This window comes from Phoxinus phoxinus (assembly GCF_949152265.1).
Source record: "Phoxinus phoxinus genome assembly, chromosome: 2".
NCBI classification, from domain to species: Eukaryota; Metazoa; Chordata; class Actinopteri; order Cypriniformes; family Leuciscidae; genus Phoxinus; species Phoxinus phoxinus.
Genome location: NC_136877.1, coordinates 439,490 through 452,860, shown reverse-complemented (window position 1 = coordinate 452,860; position 13,371 = coordinate 439,490). Strand labels below are relative to the sequence as shown.

Here is a 13,371-nt window from a genome sequence, read left to right as displayed (position 1 = left end):
TTAAATGTGTTTAATTAGATGTTTGAATTACACGACGGTGCACAATATGTGTCTAGATAGAACCGTTTATTTTATCTAATTATTACTCAAATCTATAAATAAAAAAGAGCGGGAAATGAAAGAAACTAAAATGTGTCATTCAAATATAGGACGGTGGGCGGGGCTATCATTTAACCGCCTGTGATTGGCCCTCGATCCGCTCATGATGCTTTGAGTTGTCCAATGAAACACGAGTTTACGGGCTCGGCCAATGAAAACAGGCAGTCAGAGTTCCCGCGTCTCCTGGTAAATTAGCATAGTGCGGTGAATAAAGGCTCAGAGTCGCTGCGGAGCTGCACGGACTCGTCTCTCTGCGGTCACTCCTCATCATGCCGGAACCAGCCAAGCCCGCGCCTAAGAAGGGCTCCAAGAAGGCCGTCACCAAGAGCGCCGCCGGGAAGGGCGGAAAGAAGCGCAGAAAGTCCAGGAAGGAGAGCTACGCCATCTACGTCTACAAAGTGCTGAAGCAGGTCCACCCTGACACCGGCATCTCCTCCAAGGCGATGGGCATCATGAACTCTTTCGTCAACGACATCTTCGAGCGCATCGCCGGTGAGGCGTCTCGTCTCGCTCACTACAACAAGCGCTCCACCATCACGTCGAGAGAGATCCAGACCGCCGTGCGTCTGCTGCTGCCCGGAGAGCTGGCCAAACACGCCGTGTCTGAGGGCACCAAGGCCGTCACCAAGTACACCAGCTCCAAGTAGAGCCGGAGCCGAGCACACGAAGGCTCTTTTAAGAGCCGCGCACACTGTCCTGTAGAGAGCTGATGGTGTTATATATCTGCTGCAAATATCGTCTTCTAAACTCAAAATAAGTGTTGAACCGTTTATTTTAATTTGTCAATATGACCCTTACATTTTTTTTTTTTGTCTAACTGAGGTGTTCAGATTGAGGCCTGCGATCAGTGCTAATGGACTAAACTGTTTTACAACGGTGGCTCCACAACGTTATTTGTTCGTTTTATGTTTTTATGCACAGTCTAGTTATTTTTATTAACTCAACATTTAGCCTTGTGGTTTTGAATAATGAAATTAAATTAAATGCACTTTATTGTCCTCAAAGGGGAAATTCTGACATCTCAGTCTTTTCAGTATTAGAAATAAGATGATTTAGATCACACCACTCTACAAACCTTGATACCACTGAGAAATAAACTGACAAATCAGTCTTCTTATACAAAAGACTATCGCTGTGTCATCTTCACCATACAATTATTATAAACACAACTTGAACACCCGTTGGTACCGGTATATGTAAAGAAGAACTGCAGAGAACTGTGTGGATATTCCCAGTGTGATCGACTCCTGTTGGGTCCGATTAGTAAAAACAGAAAGATACCTGATTAAAAAAGAATCAACATTATCTTCAGCGTTTGAATTAAACGGTGGGGCTGAACTGCATTAAAAGCAGAACTAATCAGCAAATAATAGGCGTTCATACGCTTTTGGGTTTTCCTGATGTTTAGTAATAAAGTAAGTGACAGTGTTAACTTCTGAACTGCGGCCCGGCCCGTATGAGGGTTGTAATAGTGCAGTGCAGAGTTCACTTCGGTCTTTAAAATGGACACCATATACTCCTCTAAACTGGTCATGACACAGGACGGCAAGGCCACAGGCCTAAAACCAGCGCTTCCACTCAAACCTTTTGGGTAACGGAACAATTATAGATTTTTCCCATAGATCAGGTATAATATGAGAATCCACAGATTGCTGAACTGGACACCCTGCCACAGTCAGTCCTTCTGCACAAGATGCAGAGATACACGAGGACCGGTGGACTTCAGTCGAGGAAGATTAAACAGACCCAGATGTGTTCTCCAGACTCCTCTACATCCAGGAATACACAATCATAAGGTGGCTCCTAGTTCATGGAAATGATCAAATATTGTTCCAGTACCAAATCTAATACTCAGTTAAAGGATTTTAGGCCAGTAGCTCTTACATCTATAACTGATGTTAAGAGTGTTAACTATGTATATTAGGACGGATGTTGATATGGATTTCAGATATATAGTTTTAAATACTTGGGAACATTCATAGATAGTAACTTGAGTTTTGCTGGAAATGTGGATTATGTTTTTAAAAAGGAAATGCAGAGATTGCATCTTATTCTGGAGGCTAAAGCACTTATATTATAGGTTAGGGTTAGGTTGGAGATGGTTATATTATAGAGATGGTCTATAATAATCTTGTGGAGAGTGTGTGTGTTTATATGAATATGTGAGTTCTGACTAAAGTAAAGCAGAGATTGTCTTGTGTGGTTAGCGTAACTAGCGCAATTGCAGGTAAGACAGAGACAACTGAATGAAATATATTTATTAAAAGTTCAACAAAAAGCATGGGTTATTTTTATAGAAGATTCTTCTCATTCCTTACATTCTGAATGTCAGTTGTTACCATCGAGGAGACGGTTTAGACGACCTCGGGCGAGTACACGTGTACCAGACGTCATTCGTGCCACTGCCATTCGAATTATACATGTTGAGAAGATATGAGTGTGAGCAGGGGTGTGTATGGGTACATGGGAATGCTGTTGTTTTATTCTCTATGTTTATGTTGTGCTGGTGCCATTTTGTGTGATGTATAGCAAAGCTAAAGACACATTTCCACTTGTGGTCAATAAAGAAACTAAACTAACTAAACCGGCAGAGAATCAAAAGCCAAGACCAAGGAAAACGCTCAGAAATGCAGAGTAACAACATACAAGACTTCTCAAGGTGTGAGCGGACACACAGATCTTAAACACACCGATGAAACGAGACAACAACACACAGGTGGAAGAGATCAACCAATAATGAGTCTATCGGGAACTGAAGTTCCTGAAGCGAGAGCAAGCGAGTCTGATCGTCCTGGATGACATTACATAACATTAAAAGAGATAATGTACTTTTCTAAACCTTTAAAACTTAGGCCACATTTACACATAGCCGGGTATTTAGAGAAACGAATATTTCCCCCCCTCCGTTTTCAATAATAACATCGTGCACACAACCCGCATAAATACGCCGTCGAGCGCCATCATAACTATGCCAAACCTATGGGCGGCAGTGTAGGGAGAAGGATAAAGCCATGCAAGCCAATCAGAATCCTCAGAATCAACAAGAGAGAACCTAAAACCCCGTTTCTCCCAGTTGACACGACAACATATAACCGGCGTTTTCAGAAATCTCCACTTTGGCCGGAGTTTTTAGAAATAATCGTTTTCTGGGATAAAAACGGCGTTTTCGTGTAAATGACAGGCCAAAACACAGAGAAATATCTGCGTTTTCCCATCGTGTAAACGGGGCCTTAATACTTAAAGACTCTTAGATCATATTTGATAATATCAGGCTAATCCAGCAATCAAAGTCCAAACTTGATTATGCGACGCAGGAAAACTGAAGAAAGCTGCGCACGGGAGAATCTTCTTTGTTATCCAGAGATGCGGATTGGAGAAGAACCGGAGGATTTACTGTAAGATGTGGAAACTGGTCTGTGTTTCCAAACCGCATCTGAGTCCAGCTAAACACGAAGAACAGCTGGTGAGATTATGGTTATGAACACTACAGATCTAATCACCATGAGACAGCATTTAGCTTATATAATTACTTATTTTCGACTTGCTGCAATGTTTTACAGACACATTCGGGGACAGCGAGTGATAATGTTATATTACTTTTATTGGAGCAAATGTAGCCACACCACAACTGAAAACATCTCCGTCACATCTGTGCATGAGGAATAATCAGATCAGATCACGGATGCGAAATCTGATGAAGCGGAAACTTGTTGGCCTGTTCAGATAAAGCAAGAAATATCGTCAAATAACTTAATTCGGAATAAATTATCCACAACCGATAATAAATACATCTCGACATGAATCAAAAGGAAGTTTTCCAACAGCATTTGTTTTCACTTAAAAAATATTTTTGGTCAAAACTAACAATAATTTTAATTTACAGACCCACCACCAGAGTTATATAATTATCTAATCGTCTACTTGCACTGTTGAGCATTTTCAGAGTCAATGAAGAACGTCCTTTAGATTATTTTATACTCTGAATAACAGCATTCGATAATCCATGAACTCTGCAGAGAAACAAAGAATAAAATCTTTCACTGAAAGTAAATTACAATTGACACATGACATACACTCAAACCAACATGTATTCAGACACCTTCAACATTTCTCAAATTTCTCATTTCAACAAATGTTTGGCAAATATGTGATTTATGAGTCTGAAATATGAAGCCTATACTCACAGTTCTGATGCGTGATGTTGTAAGCGACAGGTCCTCTGATGGTGACGCCGAGGTGGAAAGACACGTGTCCTTGTTTGCAAACGCTGCCCTTTTTGTGAGCCTTGACTTCAATCTGTTGCCCATTTCTAACAGCAAACACTTGATGATTCTCCACCTTCCCATCGACTGGCTGAAGACATTCAGCTTCTCCTTCGTCTCCTTCAGTGAGGAGCTCCAGGTCCGTGTGGTGTAGCTTTGAGTGATCCGGTCTCTGCGACCCGTTCTGATGTGGTTTTAAGGCCGGAACGAGTCTCTGCAAGCCTTCTCCTTTCCCGTAGAAGAACAGAGGAACCAGGCAAAGTCCGCGAAGGTATTTCTGATATTCCCTTTCGTACGACTGACTCATATATTGCACACAGTCTCCAAGGTTTGGAAGGTTTGGCTTTTCTTCTTCAGGCCAAAAGAGCAAAAGGACCAAGAGGTAAAACTCTGGGCTTCTGCCTTCAGCTTTAGTCGACCAAAGCTTCTGTAACATGTCCTGAAGCTCCTCCGTGTCTTCCGCCGGTTCTCCAGCCTGACTCAGGACGATGTTGGCCAGAACGTAGAGGACGGTTTGGGTTTCATCTTCAGACTGGGGTTTTTCAATCGCACTCAAGTTCTGTTTAAGCACATTGACGTCAGATTTTAGGAAATGAAGCATTCCTGCAAAAGTCTTCTGTTTTCTCTCGTTCAGGGTCTCTTCTCCAGTCTGCGTTCCCTGTGTAAAGTATTGCTTGTAGCAATCCTCAACATCTCCACAGAAGTATTCTGGTGTTTTGTTGCTTGGGCTTGAGAATGCCAGGTACCATTCAAAGAAATTATACTTAGACTCAACTTTACCTCTGAGACCATTGATGAAATCAAGGTATTCTTGTTCAAGAGGATTTTGTGGACGGATTAAATCATAAATCTCCTTGCAAACTTGAAGAAAACCAAAGTGGCCCATGTTATTGAATTTGGTGTCGTCATCTAACTCGTCTTCAGCTGCTTTCTCTTCATCTTCAAATGCAGCAATGGCAGACTGTGCAATGCACAAACGCAGGCCTGTACGTGGTTTTTTCACATGAATCCATATGCTTCCAGTCCAGATCCTTGACAGGTGGTTTTTGTGAACTTGCCCCAATGTGTCCCTTAAATTAGATTTTTTGGGGTCTCTTTCAATTGCCTCTTTTGCCCATTGTTCTGCCTCATGATATTTGTTTTCCTCAGTAACCACAATGTAATACAAACGTGCAAGTGCTTGAGGATAAAAAGGGTCCGTGGAGAACAAATTTGAAGCCGTCTTCAACAAATCAATGCATTTGTTAGTTTTACGTTCCTTCATGATGTCAAGAATCAGTCTGGAAAACTTCTCCTTTTCTGTCAGACCCCCAGGTCTTGTGAATAACAATCTCTTGCAGATGTGCCTGTAATTACTCTCATTTCCTTCAACCATCTTGTTCAAGAAGTTAAGAGCAATGTCAGATCTTGTCAGTTTGTTCTCAGTGACCATTTTCAGGCATGCATCAGCAATCATCGGATGTTTCAGACGTAAGCAGTTTGCCTTTTCCTTTCCGTCAGAGAAGATGACTATGAGATCCATGAAGGGCTTCATTATCTCTTCCACCGAAGGTTTTCCCTTAATGAATTTCTTGCACAAAGGCTTCGACAAGTGTGAACCCGGGACGTATGAATTTATCAAAGCCAAAAAACAGAGAAGTTCTGTGGACGTTTTGTCCTTTTCAATGAGATTGACCATTTCTCCTGTGATCACTTTCTCCGCATCCTCTTTCTGGAAACCTCCCTGCATTATGTTAAAGGCATGAAACGTTTTTGACATTTTCTTGTGTTTGTTTTCAATCTCCAGCCTTTTCTGGGCAAACCTGTCCTTCTCCCCTGGTAAGAGCTCCAGTTTCAGCTTGACGTGGAATGTCGCTCGTATAACACTCTTCCGCACAGCATTAATAATGACGAATGCAGGACCGCCGGTCTGATCGTCCTGAAGCTTTGACTGCAGATTCTTTAATAAGTAACGGAGTGGCTTGTCATCTTCGTGATCCAACAGGAGAAGCACAGGTTTTTTATGTGTTTCATATTTTCCGAGCAGTGTATCCGTCATCATTTCAATCTCTCTTGTAAACTCATCTTTATTTTCTGAAATCTCTGTTTTGAACGGCTCTGTCCAGGTTTCACATGTGAACTCGTCCCTCAGGTCCTGCAGTATCGCTCCGGCTAGTGCTGATCCGCTGCTGTCTTCAGTGTACAACAGATTTATGGTTGTAACTTTCCACTGGCTTTTTCTCTGTAGTCGGATCTGTTGCAGAAGTTTTTCCTTCAATCGTTTGCTTTTCTCTTCCGAGGGGTTGGAACCAAGAATCAGTGTGTCGTTTAGACTGAAGTCTTTAGGGATCCAGTCCAAAATGATCACGACTGGAGTTTGAGTATTAATATCCCTATTATGGATTTCTTTAAGCAGGTTTCCCCAGAGCTCATTCTTGATAGGCTGATTGTTGTCCAGCTTTTCCTTGGTGTCTAGTAGCAGCAGCACAGTTTTCTGATCTTGTTTTGCGTATGGTTTTTCATTAGACAGCAGGAAAAGGTCCAGCACTTGTTTCGACAGCTCTTTGGGGTCTAAGTCAGAATCGATCGCTCTGGCACATCTGAGATCTCTCCGGAAGTGCCAAAGCACCTGCATGCCGAGGGTCGATCCTCCACTGCCCGGCTGGTATTGTAAAGAAACATCAGTGACAGCCTGACATGCAGCAGACATAAGACAGCTTTTTTCTTTTTTCCTCTCGATTAAATTTATTAAATAATTAAAGCCGTCCCTTTCGACCAATGGTAAGTTTGCCGATGTGTAAAAGTTCAGCCAAGTTGGCGGCGCTCCTTGGAGAAAGTCGAGCTCTCGCTGTCTGGCTCTGCCCGGGTTTACCTTTTCAGTCTCAAACATATCGGACCATACAATGTCGAGGCATGATAGTGAATCTCTAAGTTCAGTTGGAATTGAGATTGTTTCCCCAGGATTGCATGAAGGTAATTGGTACATCATCAATCCTGTTTTATTTTCACAGTTGTCTCAAAATTGTTGATAAGTTCCTGCGTGTCCTTATTCCAGTGCTAAGATGGGAATCCAGAAGAACGGGATAAGTATAGTTCTCAGCAATGGCTAAATAAACACAAAAGAACAATGATAAAAGATTAGTGGAAGATGTGCCGAGTGGGAACAAAAGAAGCATCCATGGCACAGACATTAGATAAAAATCACATAACCATGATTCCACACCGAACAAGAAATGCTAGGATTAGCTTGTTAGTACATGTTATTATTTGTAGCTTCATTAAATTATATCTTACTTTAAATTAACTCAATTAAATCATAGTTCCATGAACTATTGGAATCACTATGGACCCTGTTCACGTTTGAGTGAGTATTAAAGTGCCCCTATTATGCTATTTTAAAGTTTCCTAATGTTGTTTTGTAGTCTCCTACAGCGGGTTTACATGCATCAAAGGTCAAAAAACTGTTTAATTTTTTCATAATATACATTTGCACATCACCAGATTTTCAATGATTCTCAAACGACTCTCCAGATGTATCAATCTCTCTAAATCCCTCCTTTCCACGAGCTACTCTGATTGGCCAGACAGCTCAGTCTGTTGTGATTGGTTTACCGCGAAAACAAAAACTCCCATTGCCATAACAACGTCAGCTCTGCGTGTCCTGAGGCTTCCAACGCCGTAAACTAAACACAGTAGCGAACAATGACGTCGATTTTACCATATCAATGTGTTAGCCAGTTAGCAGGAGACCTACACAATATAAAACTCAAAACTAAGTATTTTGAACACCATCTTTCAAGAGCAAGCGGTTTTGTGATCTCCTGCATTGAACTCAGAGATTTGAGAAGCAGTCGTGAGCTGTGGTATCGTGGTAAAGATTAATTTTAACCACTGATTCTTTACATGCTCGTCTTGGGCAGTGAAAACAAACTGGCTTTACCTTCACATCGTAGAGCACAGCGTCTAGTGTTCGCAAACAAATTTCTGTTGCATCTGCTCCCACCGTCTCACTTCTCTGTTAATCTGGGTTTACTGGTATTTATGTCACTAATTTCCAATCTATGGGCCAAAACAAGTGTGGGGTGATAGTGCTAGGCCGAATGGAAGAACTCGATATTGGAAAGCCTCGAAAGCGAACCTCAGGAACTTCCTGTGTTATAGAAGGATGGATAAATGGAAGTATTGGTCCTTGTGATCTATCGTGATAAACCAGTCCTCGGATCTGATCTGTGGCACGATTTGTCTCAACGTTAAAATTTAGAATTTTAGTTGCATGACTCGTTCAGCACTCGCAGATCCAAATGGGACGCAACCGCCCGTCCTTCTTTGGAACGATGAAATGCAGTCTGTAGAACCCGGAGTCCCTGTGGAGGGAGATGCATGATCTATGGCCCCTTTCTCCAGCAGGGTTTCCACTTCTTGTTCCATTACCAGAGGCTGCTCAGGTTCCAGCACGGGGGATAGTGCGACGAGTCTCCGGTTGTTCCTGCTGTTGTCGACCGGTGGGTGTGGCTAGGAGACTCATCAGGAGAAGGATGTACACCTGTGCAGGGTCATTGGGAGAGTGATGTGCACCTGTATATAAGCTTAGGCTTTGAGAATGTAGGGTGTGCTTCAGAGAGCTCCAGAGCTGTGAGACTTGTTTGCTCCCGTTCGTTTTGGGTTTGGTGTCTGTTTTGTTTGTTTATGTTCTCCTTTGTATTAGCTTTGAGCTTGGTTCTGTCTGACACTTCAACATCGTTTGTCAGACAGAAATTGTTAGTTAATCTGTAATTGATTTCTCGTTTTACGAGAAACATTTGGCAGTAGCTTCCACACTACCAACTAGTGGAACCAGCCTCTCGACACTGGCTTCTGGTTTTTGTTGTGCAATCAGCCCGACGCCCTGTAACGTTTCGAAATGACCCATTCTCAAAAAAAAAATATCCACAGATTTTTACCGTTATTGTGCACCAAATATTGAAGTCTTTGTCATCGGTTGGTACTTCATTATTACATATATTGTCTAGGGCTGGGCGGTATATCGAGTTTGTACGATATATTATTTTGTTTAATTTTTTTAATGATATGGAATGAGGCAATACCGTTTATATCGATACAGTATTTACGAGCACATCTGAAAAATAGCGGAGGACAGTGTGAGCTATTGCAGTGAAAGTACATTGTAGGTTAAAATTTGTCCTAAACATTACACAAGCTTATATTAAGGGCTTAAAAGTAACTGGTAAGATATAGTTAACAAGTTTAAAGCAGCTTGCCCTGTCTGATGCTCTGGCAGATAATTGCTGACTGACAGATAAATTACTACCTGGCTGTTTAATGCGTTTGAGATGTGGTGCTGTCCTCAGTGCTTAACGTCTCTGGTTACATATGTAACCTTAGTTCCCTGAGCGGGAACGAAGCGCTGCGTTTACGCTGTGGGAACACCTCCGAGTGTTGGGTCATGAAGCACGTGTATAATCAGTCCAATGAAAGAGCGAGACGTCATAGGCGGGTGACGTCATAGACCAGGAAACTATAAATCACCCCTGAACGCAGAGCGTGACAGCTTCTGATAAGCCTGAAGCAAGTCGATCAGGGCATGCAAGAAGTATGGCAGGCGAACGCAGCGTTTCGTTCCCTCTCAGGGAACTAAGGTTACATACGTAACCAGAGACGTTCCCTATCAAGGGAACTCCCGCTGCGTTTACGCTTCTGGGAACCCCATACCCACTACGCCATAATGCACAAGTGCCCGTTCTGTGTGAAGACCTTGCGCACACTAGAAGCAAGCAACCTAGCCCCAGGTGTGGAGAGGTCTAAATCATAAAATTTGACGAGTGTATGCGGCGAGGACTAGCCGGCCGCGTCACAAACATTGTGAAGGGAAACTCCCGAAATTAGAGCCAGAGAGGCAGCCGTACTCCTTGTAGAATGGGCCTGGAGGTAAGGCTGTCCGGCCGCTTCATAAGCAAGTGAGATAGCCTCAACTACTCACTTGCTCATTATCTGTTTAGATGTTGGGCAACCTATCTTAGGTTAACCCAAAGCAGACAAATAATTGCTCTAATATACGCCACAGGGCAGCTCTGTGGACATAAGCATCCAAAGCCCGGACAGGGCATAACAGATTAAGTTTTTCCTGATCTGGGGTATTAGGTGGAGGACAGAAGGCCTGCAGCACAAATGACCCGCAAATTGAGTAGTGACCTAGGAATACAACCCGGCCTGGGGTGAAGAAAGACTACCACCATACCAGGTGCAAATCCAAGTACGTGCAGGCCTCAGCCTCATGTACCACGGAGAAAACGAAATTAAGGATCTCTCCTCAGAGATAACCCAGCAAAGAAATATTCATTGCAGAAATCAAGTACTGTACCATCAGGGCAGATAACAAGATTCAGAAGGACGCGCCCCTACCTGGCAAACCCTCTCCAGAACTCCCGGGAGCAAAGATATTGGGAAATGCGTACAGGTGTAGCCTCAAGAACCCCCGGCGGGAGCGGAGCGTCCTCACGGACAGCTTCTAGCAATGCTCAGGCGGTCCCCTCGAGAACTGACTGTTGGCATGCTCCACTCCCAAACAAGCTGATGTGTGTGTCCCGCTCGTGATATAGCGTGGGCAGGGAACCACACAACGCTTGCTTGCTCTTTTTTGCCATAAAATATATATATATTGCAACTTGACAGACAACATTAAATAAGACAAAGACATATACAGAGAGCGCTTCGCTGAAGAAACAGAAGCTGTCACGCTCTGCGTTCAGGGGTGCTTTATAGTTTCCTGGTCCATGACGTCTCGCTCTTCATCGGTCTGATTACACACGTGCTTCACGACGATACACACTCGGAGGTGTTCCCACAAGCGTAAACCGCGGGAGTTCCCTTGATAGGGAACTCAAGCTTCCGTGAACGAGCGCCGCCGCGCGCCAAACAGACGGAGCACAAGAGAAGATGTAAAATATACATATTGCTAAAAATGTTGTTGAAAACAATAAATGTGCCGTATGTAGAATGAATTTTAAACCTATATATTTTTTATGAAAGTGACCATTATAATGAGGTAATCAAATGCAGGCTAATATAATTAGTTTAAGTGCTTTTGTTTTTATTTTCATTTTTAGTTTAGCCTTTAGTCAATTTAAATATAATAGCATTATTATTATATACCACCTTTTGCACATAATAAACATTACATTCACTACATTTGTTTCCATATCCTTCAATATCAACATTGTTTGTATGTCATTGGGCATGATGTGAAATTATTTTGTTTAAATAAATACAGATTTTCTTTATCCAAATAGAAAAGAAAAAAACATAGAAAGTACTGAGATACAGTATATATCATATCGCCATTTAACCAAAAAATACCGAGATATGATTTTTTGACCTAATATTGTAGATATGTTGTCTTACAAAGTGTAACACAAGATCTACTGTTGTTCACTGAAAAGTTTCTAAGTAAGCCATAAACTTTAACAGCATTAATTCTGACATTGGTGGAGCTCAACAGAGCATTGAGGAAACTTCAAATAAGTAACTATTATTATTGTGTTTTCAGAGTTGGTCAGAAGAGAGAAAGTCACTCTTGTAATGCCATGGTTAAAAAACAAAGTACAGTGTTATAAATATATGTTTATTTTAAAAATAAAAATATATTTAAAAATAAAAATAAACAAAAGTTTTTGAGATTTGCAATGTTAATAATCGTGGAAACGCATCATCATCACAGTCTGTGAAAAACAATGTATTTGCTACAGTTAAATAATATATATGTGTGTAATGTGTGTAATGTCTCACCGATCTGCAGCGCTGTAGTCCAGTGTTTATAGACGAGCAAACACACACTTTATAGAGAGATATGTCACTCCCCTGTGTGTCATGATCCTGCCACACCTGAAGCCTTCAAATAATGACTCACTGACAAAGAGAACGTCAGTTCTCATGTTTGATCTTCATACCACATTAAAATTGTTGCATTATAACTGACAAGGTACTGCATATATCAAGCCATTGAGTCTATACACACAAATACGGGTACAGTACATGCATACACTTATGCACATATTTGATAGTCAAATCAAGTACCTTTATATTTAGGCCTAGTGCTTTTTACATTAGATTGTGTTTCAAAGCAGCTTCAGAGATAACAGGAAAATAATGCACACATCATTGGGTGGAGATTCACATGAAGCTCTGAGGTCCAGAGAAAAGCACTGTATAAATGTAACACATTATTATTGTTATTATTATTATTATTGTTATTATTATGTGATTTAGGGAATATGCTGAAGATTTTAAAGGGCAAAAGCACTAATGTAACAGAGTTTGAGGGACACATTTAATGGTTTTACACATTATGCATCACAATATATTGTATTTTATGTCAAAGACTATGTATATATATATATAAACTTTACTACTCAAAACTGCTGATTAGATTTACAGTATGTTAACCCTAACCCTTTATTTCAAAGTGAAGCTGCAGAGAAAACATGATTGAGGAACAGGAGAATATATAGTCAAGTGCTTCAAAACCTCGATTTTATTATTGTTATTCTTAATAATGTTATGATTTATTTGTTGTTTGTTTTGTTAACAGGGTCTATGGAAAACCATGTGCATGAAAGTTAATTAACATTTTGTGTAAAATATGCAGTATTGTATAAAATCCACCGGGCTGAAGGAATGACCCGCATAATTACTCACTTCAGAAAGTGTATATTTATATGAAAAGCATGTTGTATTTACTGGAAAAGGTTGGGAGGTTTTTCCCTGAAACATTATTCATGAAAGTAATTGCATTTCTCTGAAAATGAAAGTTATGACACAATAACATGAGAGATTAATGTACAATGTTCTGCTAGTTCCGATGATGGATTATAATTCAGACATCAGTCCTCAGTAAAGAAGTGGATATTGAACAATAACTTTGAAATTGATTTATATCACACAATGCAGTGCAGATGCTTTTCTGATTCATATTTCCATTAGTTTTCAGTTCAACAATGTTGGCGGAGTAGGAAGTATTTGCACTCAGAAATTATTA

At 41.2% G+C, this 13,371-nt stretch overlaps 2 protein-coding genes across 2 annotated transcripts; one reads left to right on the top strand and one right to left on the bottom strand.

Moving 5' to 3' along the window:
- Positions 1–368: 368 nt before the first annotated feature.
- On the top strand, positions 369–746 carry LOC306985715 (histone H2B-like; the record flags this gene model as incomplete). Its single annotated transcript, XM_079588286.1, has 1 exon — positions 369–746. The coding sequence occupies one exon, from the start codon at positions 369–371 to the stop codon at positions 744–746; it is 378 nt and encodes a 125-aa protein (XP_079444412.1).
- Positions 747–3,683: 2,937 nt separating this feature from the next.
- LOC306994606 (sterile alpha motif domain-containing protein 9-like) lies at positions 3,684–12,231 on the bottom strand. Its single transcript, XM_079605229.1, has 3 exons — positions 12,123–12,231; positions 4,284–7,446; positions 3,684–4,109 (listed from the first exon to the last, which is right to left on the bottom strand). Coding segments are annotated over exons 2-3 (3,048 nt in total). The 5' UTR covers positions 7,330–7,446; positions 12,123–12,231; the 3' UTR covers positions 3,684–4,107.
- Positions 12,232–13,371: the final 1,140 nt, after the last annotated feature.